The sequence below is a fragment of the Camelina sativa genome, chromosome 9, assembly GCF_000633955.1.
Source record: "Camelina sativa cultivar DH55 chromosome 9, Cs, whole genome shotgun sequence".
In the NCBI taxonomy this organism is placed as follows: domain Eukaryota; kingdom Viridiplantae; phylum Streptophyta; class Magnoliopsida; order Brassicales; family Brassicaceae; genus Camelina; species Camelina sativa.
The window spans coordinates 9316052-9333137 of NC_025693.1; the positions used below are offsets into that span (position 1 = coordinate 9316052).

At 40.5% G+C, this 17086-nt stretch overlaps 1 protein-coding gene across 1 annotated transcript; it reads right to left on the reverse strand.

Moving 5' to 3' along the window:
* On the reverse strand, positions 1906-3220 carry LOC104715145 (MATH domain and coiled-coil domain-containing protein At3g29580). The gene is made up of 4 exons (XM_019229898.1): positions 3114-3220; positions 2859-3025; positions 2503-2760; positions 1906-2408 (listed from the first exon to the last, which is right to left on the reverse strand). The coding sequence occupies exons 1-4, from the start codon at positions 3218-3220 to the stop codon at positions 2053-2055; spliced, it is 888 nt and encodes a 295-aa protein (XP_019085443.1). The 3' UTR covers positions 1906-2052.

Below are 17086 nucleotides of genomic sequence, written 5' to 3' on the forward strand. Positions count from 1 at the left end.
AGCCACCTAACCACAATCACAACCAACAGCGGAATAACAATACCAATATCCAATAATCCAATAACCAATAAAATAATAACCAGTATTAATTTTAATCATAAACTAATGATCCAAACAACATAAACCAGAGAACCAGCAATCCTAAACAACATTCTAGGACTCAACTCTAGCAACCTAACAGAAGCCAGACAACCAAGCGAACCACTAGAACATCCTCCTCTTCATTGCCCTGATTCCACGATCACACTTTGCCTTTACCTGCACCACAAACACAAATGGCAATGCATGAGTATTATATAAACACTCAGTAAGGCAATCCTCCCATCTACTGGGCTATACACACAAGCAATAGAGTCATCTCTAACCATCAAACAACAATCAACAAACAACAATTAACCAAACCAGGACTCTGCATCAACCGACACCAACATGCATCGACCGACACCACATGGGGATGCATTGACCGACACAGGGTTGCATCGATCGATGCTCGATGCACTTGCATCGACCGACACTCAAACTGCATCGACCGACGCATGCTCGACATAACACGAAAACCCTAGAGTTTTACGCGCCATCCTCGCACTTGTATCGACCGACGCAAGATATGCATCGACCGATGCAATGCCGAGCATCGTGTTTTCTCCGAAGCTTCTCGCTGGATCTTCGTTCCTATAACCACAAAACTCGATCCCAAGCCACAAGAAAGCTTCCTAACGTCCCAATTATCAATCTAACAAGTCTAACAACACACAACAAGCAAATTAGAGAGTTCTCTAGCTTAGATAAGCCATGGTCCTACACTTACCTTTGCCACAGAAGAAATCTGACCAAAACACAAGAAGAAAACGTTCCTAGGACGCTCATACAACGATCCCAATGGTGACAGCTTGTCCTGTGGGAAGGTTGTTAAAGGGTAGGGACCAGAGTTTGAAGAATGCCTGGCGCACCAATAATCTACTGGTGGATTGGATGAATAGTTCCTGTCCACGGTGAGGGGTTAGGATCGATGCCCTGCAGAGCCAGCTTAGAGTCCGTTGGAGCGGCTAGCGATGGGCTAGTGGGATCTGCGGGACGGGTTGTCACAGACCATCTCCAATGGTTGGATACCATTTATGAGATCCAACTATATTTATCATTGAAAAAATGCAAATCTTAAAAATTAGACACTTAAGAATATCCATTATTTTTTATATATTCCAATGGTAGAAGGGTCGACTCTGCTACGCTACACCAACTATACTTCCTCTTTGATAAACACCCTAAAGTATTTGTCTCTTTTCTAAACATCCTAACAATATTTTTCTTTATAAAACATCACGAACTATATATTCTCTTTTAATTTCAACACAGCAATTCTAAATTATGATTAAATTTAGTAAACTGGTAAGCGCGTTTTGAAAACCACGATTAAAATAAGTAAACCAAAAAACTGTACCTACACTCGATCTTTTTCTTCTTTTTCATATCGACAATCCCAAATCTTACGATTTTATATTCTCTTAATAAAATTTGAAAGCGAACAAGTTTTCTTAAGTTATTTTTTGCAAGATTATAAGAGCATATACTCATCGATTGGCATCATTAAACGCCGATTTGCTCAATCAGGATCACCGATTTGTTGAGCCAGAATCACCAATTGTCAACCGCGCCAGTGGAGATGATGATCACGACGGATTGAGAGCAACATATGTGTCTTATTCTCCCCTCCGCTTACTTCCAAACTCGCCGTTCATGTGAGAGAGAGAGAGAGAGAAACACAAAAAAAAAAATGTTTCGCGAAAAATCTTTTTTTTTCTTCTCATACAATAGTTCCACCAATCAATTGATGACACATATGCGTGTCTAAACATTTCAAAAAAATCCAAATATAAAACCGGATCTATGATAATATTGGATTTTTGATTTAATTTTTAGACCATTTAACTTTGGATCCACCACTTGGACCCTCCGTTGGAGGTGCGCTTAAGAGTCTAATTTTCCTAGTTTTGAAGAGGGATCTAATTTGAAAACCTAGAGTTATGAGAAACATACAAAAGGCACCAAAGTCATCTAGAAAACATCATCAAATGTTAGAGGAGCTCCTGCGTCCAAGACTTTTGCCTTCAAATCCTTCAACTCTTCCTCAATTTCCTGCATTCGACACTCATAAGCTTCTGCTTTCTCCTTCTTTTCTGACACCTCAATCAGTCTCTTCTCCAACCAATCCAACCTAAAGCCAGCCTCTTTCATGGATCTGAGTGAATCATATGCACCAGAGAGATCATCCTGTGAGATTTCTCGAGGCAACCTGTGCAAAGTGTCTGTCAGGCTGAGTAGGACATTCATGTACGCTGTCTTCGATATCGAGTTCTTTGGACGAAACTCCAACGCAAAGTCTGGATGTTTATCAAAGATATGTTCATAATTCCACCTACAAGTAAAAAGGGATTAATAAAGTAAAATCAAGAAACCACATCATGTCCCAAAAGATAGGAAATTTTGAATAAAGTTTGAATCTTTAACTCACCCGTGAAGGAACAACTTGACACCCATTAACATCTATGCTTCCCATTAGTGGAGTAGTCTCCCTAATCAAATCTTTAGACACTTCATCCCCACCATCATCGTTTAGCTTTGTCTTTTTGAAAGGCTGGTCTGACGACTCTTTAGCTACCACTAATTTATCGATAATTTCAAGGAAATCCACAACAATCTTGATTCCTCCATTCACAATAAACCCACACCTAAACACCGAAGCCCTATGATTAAACAAGGTTTCTGTACAAAAAAAAAACCCAAAAGGTATTAAAAAAATCTCAAAACTCGTTTAAAAATGTGAACTTATGATATAAGAGTGTATAAACAAAGAATCAAACCTATACATTGGGAGAGATTTTCAGAATGTTGATTGATTAAAGTAACTACAATTTTTGCGTATCTACTCCATCCAAAACCCAATTTTTGAGCAGAGTCCTCTGCAACAATCAGAGATACAAATAAAGATTCTTTAAAGTTATTTTCATTGGATTGTGCCACCACACGCCTACAAGCCAAAAATATATAATAAAGGCCATTACAAATCGCATAAACACCAGTATGTAACATTACAAAACAGGGTATTGTTCTCTTACCAGCTACATTCATCGATCAGAAAATAATGCAAAAAGAGTAGATCCGACGTCAAAGAGGAGACATTGTTAATCTCCCAAGTGAACTTGTTATCGACTAGACTTCCCATTGAAGTACCATAAAAAGTAGAAACCCGAGAGAGCAAAAATATCACTGTTTTCTATTTAAGGATTTTTGTACTGCTGTTTATTCTTCATTTGTGTACCAGTCCAATGCTCTATTTTGGTCCATTTTTTCAATTTTGGCCCACTTGTTAGACATGGAGATTTATTTTATAAATTTTATTTAGAGCGGTTAATATTTATATTAATTTAAACATTAAAGTAAAATTGTTGTAGATATTTGAATACTTTACGTTGAAAAAATTCAGATAAATTTCACATGAAAACATCATTTAAATTTATTTAAGTTTAATTTAAAAAATAAATCAAGTTATAAGATAATTTTTAAGCAAAATTTTGATCAAATTGTTTACTTATCAATATATAAAAAATTACAAAAATATTTCTTTGGAAAATGAAATTTCAAATTTCGTAGTTAGTTTGTTTTCTTTCAAAACTGTATAAATTTTTGATACAAAAAACAGTATTCTAAAAGTGGTATGAACGAGCGCTTAGGTCCCGCCTAGGAGCTAGGCGTATAACTGACGACTAAATGACCGCCATAACCACCTAAAACCGCATATGTCTTGTTTCAATATTTTTCTTCTATTTTTGTATTACATAGATTCAGATTTATAAATTTTACTTCCAACATATGTTGTTTGATATATTTAATAAATATTTTTGTCTATTACTTTTTATAATTTGAATATAGATATAATTTTTAATAGATAATTTTTATCTTTAAATTTGTTTTTTTTAACTGTTATATGAAGTAAAGTTTTTTTTATTGTTAAAAGAATGTTCAAACTAAATTTTATAAGAGTTATGCACAATGTGTTGACAAAAGAAAAAGTTTGAGTAGAATGAGAAACTTTAGTAATTCATCTTAATATTGGGTTATTTTGTCTGAATTTCAAAGACCAACACATAATTTGGAACAAATTGATTACTTCATTTTTAGTTCAATCCATTGGAAAATAAGTAGTCTTGGGAAAAAAGACCGATCCAAATATACCGAAATGAAACCAAACCAAACCAAAATTGATGTATTAACCAAATGGATACTAAACTCAAAAACCAAAATGAACCAAAACCAAATCATATCAGACCGAGAACCGAATGAATATCCAAAATAAAATTACATACCTAGAAAAATTAGTTATTTTTACACTGAAATACTCGTATAACCATCAACTACAACATAAACTGAACCAAAACATTGAAATAATCCGAAATACCACTAACTATCCAAATAAATACCCAAAAATATCCACCAAACATAAAAAAAAAAAAAGAAAAAAAAATTAAAAAATCGAAATATAATTAGATACCTAAAAATATTAGTTAATTATGAAACTAAAATGTAGTTTCAGTTTGTTGCAATATTTTAAATAATCATTAATTAGAGTTATTAAAACATTTGGATGTATAATTCTAATTGAAATTTTTTTTCTGTTTCCAAAAATTTAGGTTGTTAGAGAGCTTTATCATGAGAAATTTTATATTAAGGGTTGGAAATTAAAATTGGTTTTGTCTAACATTTCTAATTATCTCATTGTTTTTAAATTATATTTCAAAATTTCAATTTGAGAAATTTATAAAGTTAATTAGAAAACATGGTTAGATAGGTATTTAACAATATGCAATTTCATAATTAAAATAAATTCACAAAACACTCAACAAAGATATTAAAAATAGTTGACAGCATTTATTTTTGTGCAACAAATAATTGACAACAAAATGAAAATATTTGTATTTGTAAAACTCTAAATGGACAAAAGGTTTAGCTATGACCTTTTAATGAACATATGAGCAACACATGTTTCAGATTCTCCTTACTAATTCCTCTTCTGTAGCTTGCTTCTCCAGTCTCTTCTTCTATTTATTAATGAGGATTAGAGTTTTCAATTTAAGTGGCTTCCACTCGAGAAAGAGGCTCGTCATGGGAAGATCTGGTAACAAAGATTTGTTTATAGCGAATTAACAAAATTCAAAACTTTTGAAAACTAAATATTAACTATTGATATTTGTTGTTATCACTTATCCAAAAAATTTCCAAATTTCAGAAAACCATGCCTCTAAGAGTCAAGATCATTTGACTCTCCCCAACATGACCATACATTACTGACCTCTGACACCTTTCAAACTCTGCAGCTACAATCCAGTTGATTATTAGCAAGATGTTCGTACTTATACAGAAAAAAAATTAAAATAATTGTTTCGTTGGATAAGTGAGAAGTGTGGAAGAGATAAAACAAATTATAGATAATCAATAAATTGTTAATGGAGAGGGTTTATTTATGTTGGATCCTGAGCGGTTGAGAAGAAGGTAGATCGTGGCTCGATAGTGGTAATAGTTTAGAAACAGATAAAATTCAGTTTTTTTTTAAAAAAGCGCGTAGAAGACATAAACTGTCATAACAAGAGGTTTAGAGAATTATTCTTTTGTATTATTCTCTATTCGATATGATACAACATATATATAGGGATACAATATTAGGGTTTAGGCTTTATACTAATGGGCCGATAATGGGCATCCATACACAATATAATCATTCATAACACTCTCCCTTGGATGACCATTATAAAAATATAGTCCCTAATGCGCATATAAGATGCTGCCTCGTTAAAAATCTTACCAAGAAAACCCAGTGGAAAAAACCATGATTAAGGGAAAAAGAGTGCAACACACTTTTACTCTCCCAAGTACATCACTTGAAATCTTCAAAATGTCGCAATCCAATATGATGAAGTAACTTCTTGAAGTAGTGGTTGAAAACGCCTTGGTAAATAGTTTGCCAAATCTTCACTTGACCAAATTTGTAGGACATGTATATCACCATACATCACCATTTTTCTACAGGCTGTTGGTCTCTTAGATGACTCATCTTGATATTATCTTCGTCTCTTACGATCTAATCAATGTATGTTAGAGACTTTGAAGATGATAGTCTTTTACCATTGGAATCATAATATTCCTCTCAAAACGTTTATCTTTTGCGTGTTCTTTGTTATCTCGTTAAAAAACCTTTCATGGAAAAACCCAATGGGATAAAAACCATGATAAGGGAAAAAGAGTACAACCACGCACATGATCATATTTCTCTCCCTGAAAGCATCATCTTCAGGTTATGCATTATGATCATATATATAATTTTCTTGGGTCATTGAACTTCAAATCATTTGAACCCCTTATATATAGAAGATCTATTTGAACTTTAAGCCCAAATCTTCTTCTACATACAATCTTCCAAACAATCATCTTATACATAGGAGTTATTCATAATCTCCTTATAAAACTTTCTCTTTCAACTCTTTTTCTTAGTATGGTACTACAAGACCATTTTTCTATGTAAGATGATGTAGCATCTTGAGATAATATCTCTTTCATCAGATGTCAAATCTGTAACCTCAAGAAATTTCATAAAAAATCTAATCTTATAAAATCCGATTTCTCCATCTTTCAGAAGTAATATTTCATCATTGATTGCTTCTACCGGAGATCAGATAATATTTTCATCATCAACATATTTTGCACTTGTTCTTGTACCTTTCTTTTAACAAGAACCACTTGTAAGTACAGAAGAGACAAGAGATACATACAATTTTTTTTCTTTTAACGAGGTTCAGCAAAGGCCTACATCCTCAAACTTTCTTGAAAATACTTCTTGAACACAATTACAATTAGTGTTCGATCTCAGATTTACACAACTATAAGATATTCACTTAGCTTGTTACCGATCCCACTATGAGATCTGTAAGATCAACAACAATGATCTACATACAAGATTCTTTCATAGAGATAAACTCTCACCCTTTTCTCTCCAAAGGTGTCAAAAGTCATTAAGACTTTTTCTCGCTTTTACAATGTTCTCGAGAACTATAGATATTGCTTCACTTTATGCGATAGACTGAATCAAGTCTTGCTCTTATTGTCAAACTCATAAGTGATCTAAAATAGTTGCTTCCACCAAAAGAGAGTACATCTCTCATAATTATTTTCTGAGAATCATTGTACTACTACATGTACTTTATTTCTCATACATATCCACTTATGTCCCACTCATTTTACACTTTCAAGTGTAAGGACTACAAGTCCAAACATTATCTCTTTAAGAGAATGAACTATCTCAAATAGTTACTTCTTTTAATGATTAACCAATCATTCTTTGTTTACACTTTTCAATAAATCTTTTTCTATTAACCGCGGTTTATGATCCTCGATTTTTATCCATAACATCATCAACTGCAACACTGCATGCAAACGTATTACGACGTCGATTTGCTTATTGGTTCCTTTTAGATTATAGACATGACTCAACTTGTTGAGATTTCATTTCATTATGATTCTCAGGTACCTGAATCTCTTTTTTACTCATCTCTACATCTCTTCTCGAGATTTCCCATAACTCTTTGTTTCCTTGGTGCCATATAATTTTATGCTCCTTTTCTTTTCCGAGGATGCTTAAATTTGGAACCATAAGTCTATCTCACTTTATGCGATCTTTAGACTTACTAGAAGTTGATCTTATCCTTCTAGGATATTAATTTCAATTGGAGCACAGCTGGTATATATGACTTTGTCACTCAAGGTCAGAAAATGCCTTCTAGCATATTTGCTAAACTTTGCAAATAAATTATCTTTTCAATTTCTAGCGCACATTTCAAAGTATGAGGATCGAGATAATTGTTTCCAATATATTTCTTTTCCAGCTGTTTATTTTCTCCCCCTCATGTTGGAAAGACTAACTCAACGAAACAACAGTCTCTGCATCAAGAGAGATTTTATCCAACATATTTCCAACATTCTTTCAAATCCCATCTTAATTACTGAAACAACCCTTCCCGTTTTTTTTTTTTTTTAATACCTTAATTCACTAGTGGTCCCATACCCACTAACATCCTAACATCAATCAATAACCGCGGAATAACCAAATAAAACCAATTCCAATAAACCAAAGAATTCCAACAACAATAAACCAATTCTCAATAGCAACATAAACCAAATAGGAAAAATAACCAAAAGCTAACAACCTACAATGTTCCATTGACTTAATCTAGCAACCTAACAATAGCTAGACCACAATCAATTCAAGCCTCTAGAACACCCCTTCATCATCGCCTTGATTCCACGATCACACTTTGCCTTTACCTGCACATCACAAACAACAATTGAGATGCGTAAGTATTATCATAAATACTTAGTGAGGCCGTCCTCCCATCTACTGGGTTATACACACAAGCATATGAGACTCCCAAGTCAACAAACAACAACAACACAATCAACATATCAAACCAGGAAAATAAGACTCGGCAGGTACTAGTGTCGACCGATGCTCAATCGGTGTCGACCGATGCTACAGGAACTGGTGTCGACCGATGCCGGAATGGTGCCGATCGATGCTACTCGAGACGGTGCCGATCGATGCTCCACAAAAGTGGTATCGATCGATGCCTCTTCTGCAGTCACGATCTGCGCGAAACTCAGCGACGAACTCCGATCCCAATCAACACAGAATCGACTCCAAACACGTCTAATCATCTCGGAATTCACTAGAAATCACAAATACAATGTACCCAAGCAAGCAAACACCACAAATAACAAGGAATCACACAAAACAAGGGAGATCTCATGCTTAGATCAACCATGGTCAAGCACTCACCTCAAGAACAAGAAGTTTGGATTGAGAAACGTGGAAAACAACACCTCCAGAAGCTTCCCCTTCGATTCCAGCAACAGCTAACACTCCTACAGCCTCAGATCTCTCCAAAATCACCAAGAACAAGCCCAGAAATCCCAGAAAAGTTTTTCTCTCTTTTCTCTCTTTCTTTTCCTCTCAAAAACGGCGAGAACCACAAATAATACGACCTAGGGTCGTTTTTCCCCTTTTACACACGATTAGGGTTTTAAATCAAACCAAACCGAACCAATTCGGTAATTAAATCAAACCCGACCAAACCGGAAAACATGGTGTCGATCGATGCCACCAAGGGTGTCGATCGACACCCACACCAAAAATACACAAATTGGTTCGCGGGCGTTACAATTCTCCCCCACCAATATGGATTCGTCCCCGAATCCCGCAATACCGTCCATCTGCCAAGGACCTCCGTGCCACCGTCATCACAGCCCGCACGTCCCCAGACCGGACTAAACACCATCAGTCAAGGTTTCCCGTGCCACTGTCGCAACAGCCCGCACACCTCCGACTGACCCTCGAGGTCTCCCTCTAGCCAATATACTCGCATCATAACACTATCTGCTCACAACTCAGTGCTTCCCCCGTCCGTGGTCGCAACCAACGAATCATGCCGGCTCGCTATCAGGCCAACCGCCTTAAGCTACGGCATCCAGGAAGTCACACACACACACTCCCCCCGCTCTCGGGTCGCAACCCTCGAGACATACCGGCTCACTGCCGAGCCTCGGCTCACAGCTACGGTATCCAGGGAGCCTCACATATCCCGCTCTTGGGTCGTCACCCTCAAGCGCGCTCTCGGATCGTCATCCGAAGCAACATACCACTCCCACTCTCTGGCCACAAAGTCCATCGAGCTATCGGTATCACGTGAGTTGGGCCCACACGGCCTAGAGCAAAAACAAACACTGATGCCAACGAGTATCTCCCGGCTAGATCTACCTCACTTTTCCACAAAACATTCCCATTTTAGAAACTTCCTATTTATGGAAACCTTCCTTTTGTGGAAACTTTCTATTTATGGAAACTTTCCAAAAATAGAAACCCGAGCTATTTCTCTTTTCCCATGACAACAACAGTCAAACATAAAGAAAAATACTCATCTTATTAATCTCAAAATGTCATAATCGTTACAATCTCAACGAAATTACATCAGAAAAACCAAAAATACAACAACCGGAGCCAACAACCCGCATCCCGAGCACCACCTCATCTTGATACTTAGTCGCACAACCAACCACCCCTAAGCGACCAAATATCAAGAGAGATGGGCTGGAATACTCCGTACCCGCTCCAGCCACGGACTACAACTCGGACCCGGCTAGACAAGCTCAAGCCGTCTGCTTCTCAAACCACTTCTTAAACCTTGCCTTCATCCTCGCCTCGGGCTCCCAAGTCTGCTCCTCTACTCCGTCACAGTCCCACAGGACTCTCATCAAAGGAATCTTCTTCTTCCGAAGTTCCTTGACTCTCCTCTCGAGCACCCTCACTGGTCTCGCCTCTAAAGTCATGTTAGGCTGAAGATCCTCAGGAATCTTAGCCAACAACTGATCACCCTCATGAAGACACTTCCTCAGCATCGACACATGAAATACCTTGTGGAACGCACGCATAACCTCAGGCAACTCCAGCCGGTATGCCACTGGTCCCACCCGCTCAACCACTCTGAACGGACCCATGTACCTCGGACTCAACTTAGTCTCTGTCAATGACCTGTTCGGACCCCGCAACATGGCCATCTTGAGGTACACTCTATCACCAACCTGAAACTCAAGATCCTTTCTCCTCTTATCAGCATAGCTCTTCTGCCGATCCTGAGCCTCCTTCATGTTCAGCCTCAAAACCCGAATCTTCTCCGAGGTCTCCTGAACAAAATCTGCACCAAATATGCTCCTCTCCCCCACCTGAGTCCAACATAAAGGTGTACGACACGGCCTCCCATACAGGGCCTCATAAGGAGCCATCCCAATACTAGCCTGGTAGCTGTTGTTATAAGCAAACTCCACCAAGCTCAAGTGATCTGCCCAATGACCACCCCAATCCAGCACACACATCCTCAATAAATCCTCCAAAATCTGGATCGTCCTCTCTGACTGACCGTCCGTCTGAGGATGATAGGCTGTACTCATATGCACCTTCGTGCCCATCTCTGCCTGAAACGCCCTCCAGAACACCGAAGTGAACTTGGAATCTCTATCAGACACAATACTAGCAGGCACACCGTGCAATCTGACTATCTCCCTCACGTACTTCTTGGCCAAAACCGCTGCTCCATCAGTTTTCTTGATGGCCAGAAAATGCGCGGACTTAGTCAAACGGTCCACAATGACCCAAATAGCATCAAACGTCCTCGACACAGGCAAACCCACCACGAAGTCCATCGTGATCAAATCCCACTTCCACTCTGGAATGGGTAAACTCTGTAACAAACCACCAGGAACCTGATGCTCCGCCTTCACCAGCTGGCAAGTATCACACTTCGCCACCCAGTCAGCTACGTCCTTCTTCATCCCGACCCAGTGATAATACCGCTTGAGGTCACGGTACATCTTGGTCGCTCCTGGATGAATAGAGAACTTGCTCGAATGAGCCTCTCTCAGTATCTCCTGCCTCAAATCCTCACCCTTGGGCACACAGATCCGACCATGCACAAGGATAGTACCATTAGCAGAAACCTGATACTCTGCACCCGCAGCCTTAGAGGCATTCACCAGCCCCTCATCACTCTCCTGAGCTAACCTCACTCTGCTCAACAAATCTGCTCTATCAACTGCCTCCAAACCCAAAGGTTCTTGTGAGATAGCACACAAACTCAATGCACTAATCTCACCTACCAACACCTCCATATCCTGCTCCTGAGCCGAAGCCACCCGCTTCCGACTCAAGGCATCTGCAACCAGATTAGCTTTACCAGGATGGTAAGCTATGTCCAAATCATAATCCGCTACTAACTCCATCCAACGCCTCTGCCTCAAATTCAGCTCAGGCTGAGTAAAAATGTACTTCAGACTCTTGTGATCTGTAAATACCTGTACCTTCCCACCATACAGATAGGATCTCCAAATCTTAAGAGCAAAGATCACTGCTGCCATCTCCAAATCATGAGTAGGATAATTAGCTTCATGCTTCCGCAACTGCCGCGAAGCATAAGCTATAACCTTCCCCTGCTGCATAAGTACACAACCCAACCCCACTCTAGAAGCATCTGTATACACCACATAAGGCTCATCCTGCTCAGGCAGTGCTAACACCGGCGTGGTAGTCAACATCTGCTTGAGACTTGCAAAACTTGCCTCACACTCTGGTGACCACACAAACGGGACATCCTTCCCTGTAAGCTTAGTCATCGGCTGAGCCATACTCGCAAAACCCCGAACAAACCTCCTGTAGTAACCTGCTAACCCCAGAAAACTCCGAATCTCGGTGGCACTCTGCGGCCTTGGCCACTCCCTGATAGACTGAATCTTCTCTGGATCCACTGAAACTCCCTCAGCTGAAACAATATGACCCAAGAATCCCATCTCACGCTGCCAGAAACTGCACTTACTCAGCTTAGCAAACAACTTCTGCTCCCTCAGCTTCTCCAGCACTGCTCTCAAATGTACTGCATGCTCCTCAGGACTCTTAGAATATACCAGGATGTCGTCGATGAAAATGATGACTGACACGTCCAGAAACTCCTGGAACACGCTGTTCATCAATCTCATAAACGCAGCTGGCGCGTTTGTCAACCCAAACGGCATCACCACAAACTCATAGTGCCCATATCTCGTCCTGAAGGCTGTCTTCCTCACATCTGCCTCATGAATAGGGATCTGATGATAACCTGAAGCCAAGTCGATCTTGGAGAACCAAGTAGCACCCCTCAACTGATCCAACAACTCATCAATCCTCGGGAGAGGGTACTTGTTCTTCACAGTAACTCGGTTCAAACCCCGGTAGTCAATACACAACCGAAAACTCCCATCCTTCTTCTTAACAAACAACACCGGAGCTCCCCACGGTGAACAACTAGGACGGATAAAACCCTTGCCCAACAAATCCTCCAGCTGCTTCTTCAGCTCTGCCATCTCTGCTGGAGCCATCCTGTAAGGAGCCTTGGATAACGGCATCGTCCCCGGTTCCAGCTCAATGGTAAAAGGATCCGACCGAGATGGTGGTAATCCCTGCAATGACTGGAACACATCCTCAAAGTCCTCCACAACCGGAATACCGCTAACCGTAGACTTCCCCACTGACTCTGGCATAGATATAGTAACCAGATAGGCCTCACGGCCCTTCTCGATCATCTTCCCTGCCTGAACGGCTGAGATCACGAGACTCCCCGAAGTCGGTCTAATACCCTGAAAAACCAACTTCCCTCCTGGACGCTCAAACTCCACTCTACCCCGATAGCAATCCAAATGCACCTTATACCGATGCAACCAATCCATACCAAGAATGACGTCATACAACTCCACTGGACTGATAAGCAAATCCGCTGGCCACGACTCTCCTGCGATCTGAATATCAACTCCTCCAGCTCGTCCAATAACCCTCAGAAACTTGCCTCCAGCAACTCTGACAACTCCTGAACGCTCTCCAGAATCCCCTCTGATCCCCGCACTCACGGCACACTCCGGAGTAATGAAGCTATGAGAAGCTCCAGAATCAAACATAACATGGGACTTAAACCCGCCCACCAACAAGGTCCCTACACAAACCTCATGTGTTGAGAACCTAACACTTGACCACAAACAAAAACAAATATAATCTGAACTATTGAATTGACTAAGTTCGAATCTCAGAAGTTATACCTGTGATCGCTCCTGCACTAGTGCCACCGGGCTCCTGAGTCGAGTACACCTGAGTCGTCGGCTCAATCCAACCCACCGGCTGCACACCGTGCTGCACACCCTGCTGCACCCCTGGCTGAGCTCCAGCCTGCAACACTGCTACTGCCCTCTGCTGCAACTTGGGACAACGAGGCTTGATATGCCCCGTCTCTCTGCAGTAGTAACACACCCGAGTATCTGTCCGCGGCTCCGTCACCGCCCGCTGCTCTGTCACTGCCCGCTGCTCACCTCTCTGTGGACAGCTAGACACCTTGTGGTCCCTACTACCACACCCAAAGCATTTCGCACCCCCGTGCCTCGATCTCTGCATAACATCAAACTTCCTCTTCTGCCCCTGCGCAGGCTTGCCGCCCTTGCTAGGAACAGAAAGCGGCTGAGACTGCTGTGGCTGCACCGAAGAACTGACCACAACCACCTGTGACCTCAAGTCATCCTCTATCCCAGCTGCAACCTCAACCAACTCCGCTCTCGTAGCATAGCTCCTCACTCTGCACCGAGTCCTCAAATCATCCCGCAGAGCCAACAAAAACCTCCGCACCTGAGCCGACTCTGGCTCCCATGCCCTGCCTGCATACCCCACAAGCCGACTGAACTCTGCATCCAGCTCCCGCACTGAACGATCTCCCTGAGTCAACCCCAAGAACCGGGCCTCCATACGATCAAGTGCCTCCTGAGGAAAATACTTGGAGTTAAACTCCCTCACAAAATCTCCCCAAGACATACCCCGCTGCACCCTCCGTGCTGTCACCGACCTCCACCACACACGTGCATCTCCTGACAAGTAAAACACTGCCAGATCCACCCTGTACCGGTCGGGACACCTAAGCGAAAGGAAAATATCCTCCATCCGCTCTCTCCACTCATCCGCTACACTCGGATCGGTACTCCCTGAGAAATACCCTGCTCCCACATGCCTCAGCTGCTCCATCATCCGCACATACTGAGCATCCACTACCTCGGCCCCCGGCTGCACACCTGCCTGCAAACCCGCCACAGGCTGCACCGCTGGAACCTGCCCACCAACCACTGGCGGCACTACTGGAACCTGCCCACCAACCACTGGCGGCACCACTGGATCCTGCCCACCAACCACTGGCGGCACTACTGGATCCTGCCCACCAACCACTGGCGGCACTACTGCTGGAAATCGCTGCAAAGCCTGAGCTACCTGAGCTAGCAAGTCTATCAAGACATCCTCCCTGCCTGGAGCACCTCCTGCTGCAACCCCCACACCAGGGGCAACACCGTGACCAACACCGCCACCCAAACCAGCCTGGTCTCCAGACACAATAGGATCAGCCTGTGACTCCGCTACCTCCTCACTAGCCACNATGATCAGTCCACAATATCTCTTTGTATACGTACCAGAAAATTGACACTATCCAAATTCATGGGGTCGGTGAAAGCCATATAATCGGCTTGCTTTGTAAAGTAACTCAACATGTATAATACATTTAGATGAGATATATCTGGTTTTTGACCCAAACCAATTATAATGGAGATACTCATGATAATTCGTTGGTCCGATGCGAATTTCTTGACATTTAGAGTCATTTATGTCAATCACATAGCCTGGTTACACCACCATTGTAAATTAATCAAATACTCTTGCAAACTCGAATATATGGTGGATGATCAGTCCACAATATCTCTTTGTATACGTACCAGAAAATTGACACTATCCAAATTCATGGGGTCGGTGAAAGCCATATAATCGGCTTGCTTTGTAAAGTAACTCAACATGTATAATACATTTAGATGAGATATATCTGGTTTTTGACCCAAACCAATTATAATGGAGATACTCATGATAATTCGTTGGTCCGATGCGAATTTCTTGACATTTAGAGTCATTTATGTCAATCACATAGCCTGGTTACACCACCATTGTAAATTAATCAAATACTCTTGCAAACTCGAATATATGGTGGATGATCAGTCCACAATATCTCTTTGTATACGTACCAGAAAATTGACACTATCCAAATTCATGGGGTCGGTGAAAGCCATATAATCGGCTTGCTTTGTAAAGTAACTCAACATGTATAATACATTTAGATGAGATATATCTGGTTTTTGACCCAAACCAATTATAATGGAGATACTCATGATAATTCGTTGGTCCGATGCGAATTTCTTGACATTTAGAGTCATTTATGTCAATCACATAGCCTGGTTACACCACCATTGTAAATTAATCAAATACTCTTGCAAACTCGAATATATGGTGGATGATCAGTCCACAATATCTCTTTGTATACGTACCAGAAAATTGACACTATCCAAATTCATGGGGTCGGTGAAAGCCATATAATCGGCTTGCTTTGTAAAGTAACTCAACATGTATAATACATTTAGATGAGATATATCTGGTTTTTGACCCAAACCAATTATAATGGAGATACTCATGATAATTCGTTGGTCCGATGCGAATTTCTTGACATTTAGAGTCATTTATGTCAATCACATAGCCTGGTTACACCACCATTGTAAATTAATCAAATACTCTTGCAAACTCGAATATATGGTGGATGATCAGTCCACAATATCTCTTTGTATACGTACCAGAAAATTGACACTATCCAAATTCATGGGGTCGGTGAAAGCCATATAATCGGCTTGCTTTGTAAAGTAACTCAACATGTATAATACATTTAGATGAGATATATCTGGTTTTTGACCCAAACCAATTATAATGGAGATACTCATGATAATTCGTTGGTCCGATGCGAATTTCTTGACATTTAGAGTCATTTATGTCAATCACATAGCCTGGTTACACCACCATTGTAAATTAATCAAATACTCTTGCAAACTCGAATATATGGTGGATGATCAGTCCACAATATCTCTTTGTATACGTACCAGAAAATTGACACTATCCAAATTCATGGGGTCGGTGAAAGCCATATAATCGGCTTGCTTTGTAAAGTAACTCAACATGTATAATACATTTAGATGAGATATATCTGGTTTTTGACCCAAACCAATTATAATGGAGATACTCATGATAATTCGTTGGTCCGATGCGAATTTCTTGACATTTAGAGTCATTTATGTCAATCACATAGCCTGGTTACACCACCATTGTAAATTAATCAAATACTCTTGCAAACTCGAATATATGGTGGATGATCAGTCCACAATATCTCTTTGTATACGTACCAGAAAATTGACACTATCCAAATTCATGGGGTCGGTGAAAGCCATATAATCGGCTTGCTTTGTAAAGTAACTCAACATGTATAATACATTTAGATGAGATATATCTGGTTTTTGACCCAAACCAATTATAATGGAGATACTCATGATAATTCGTTGGTCCGATGCGAATTTC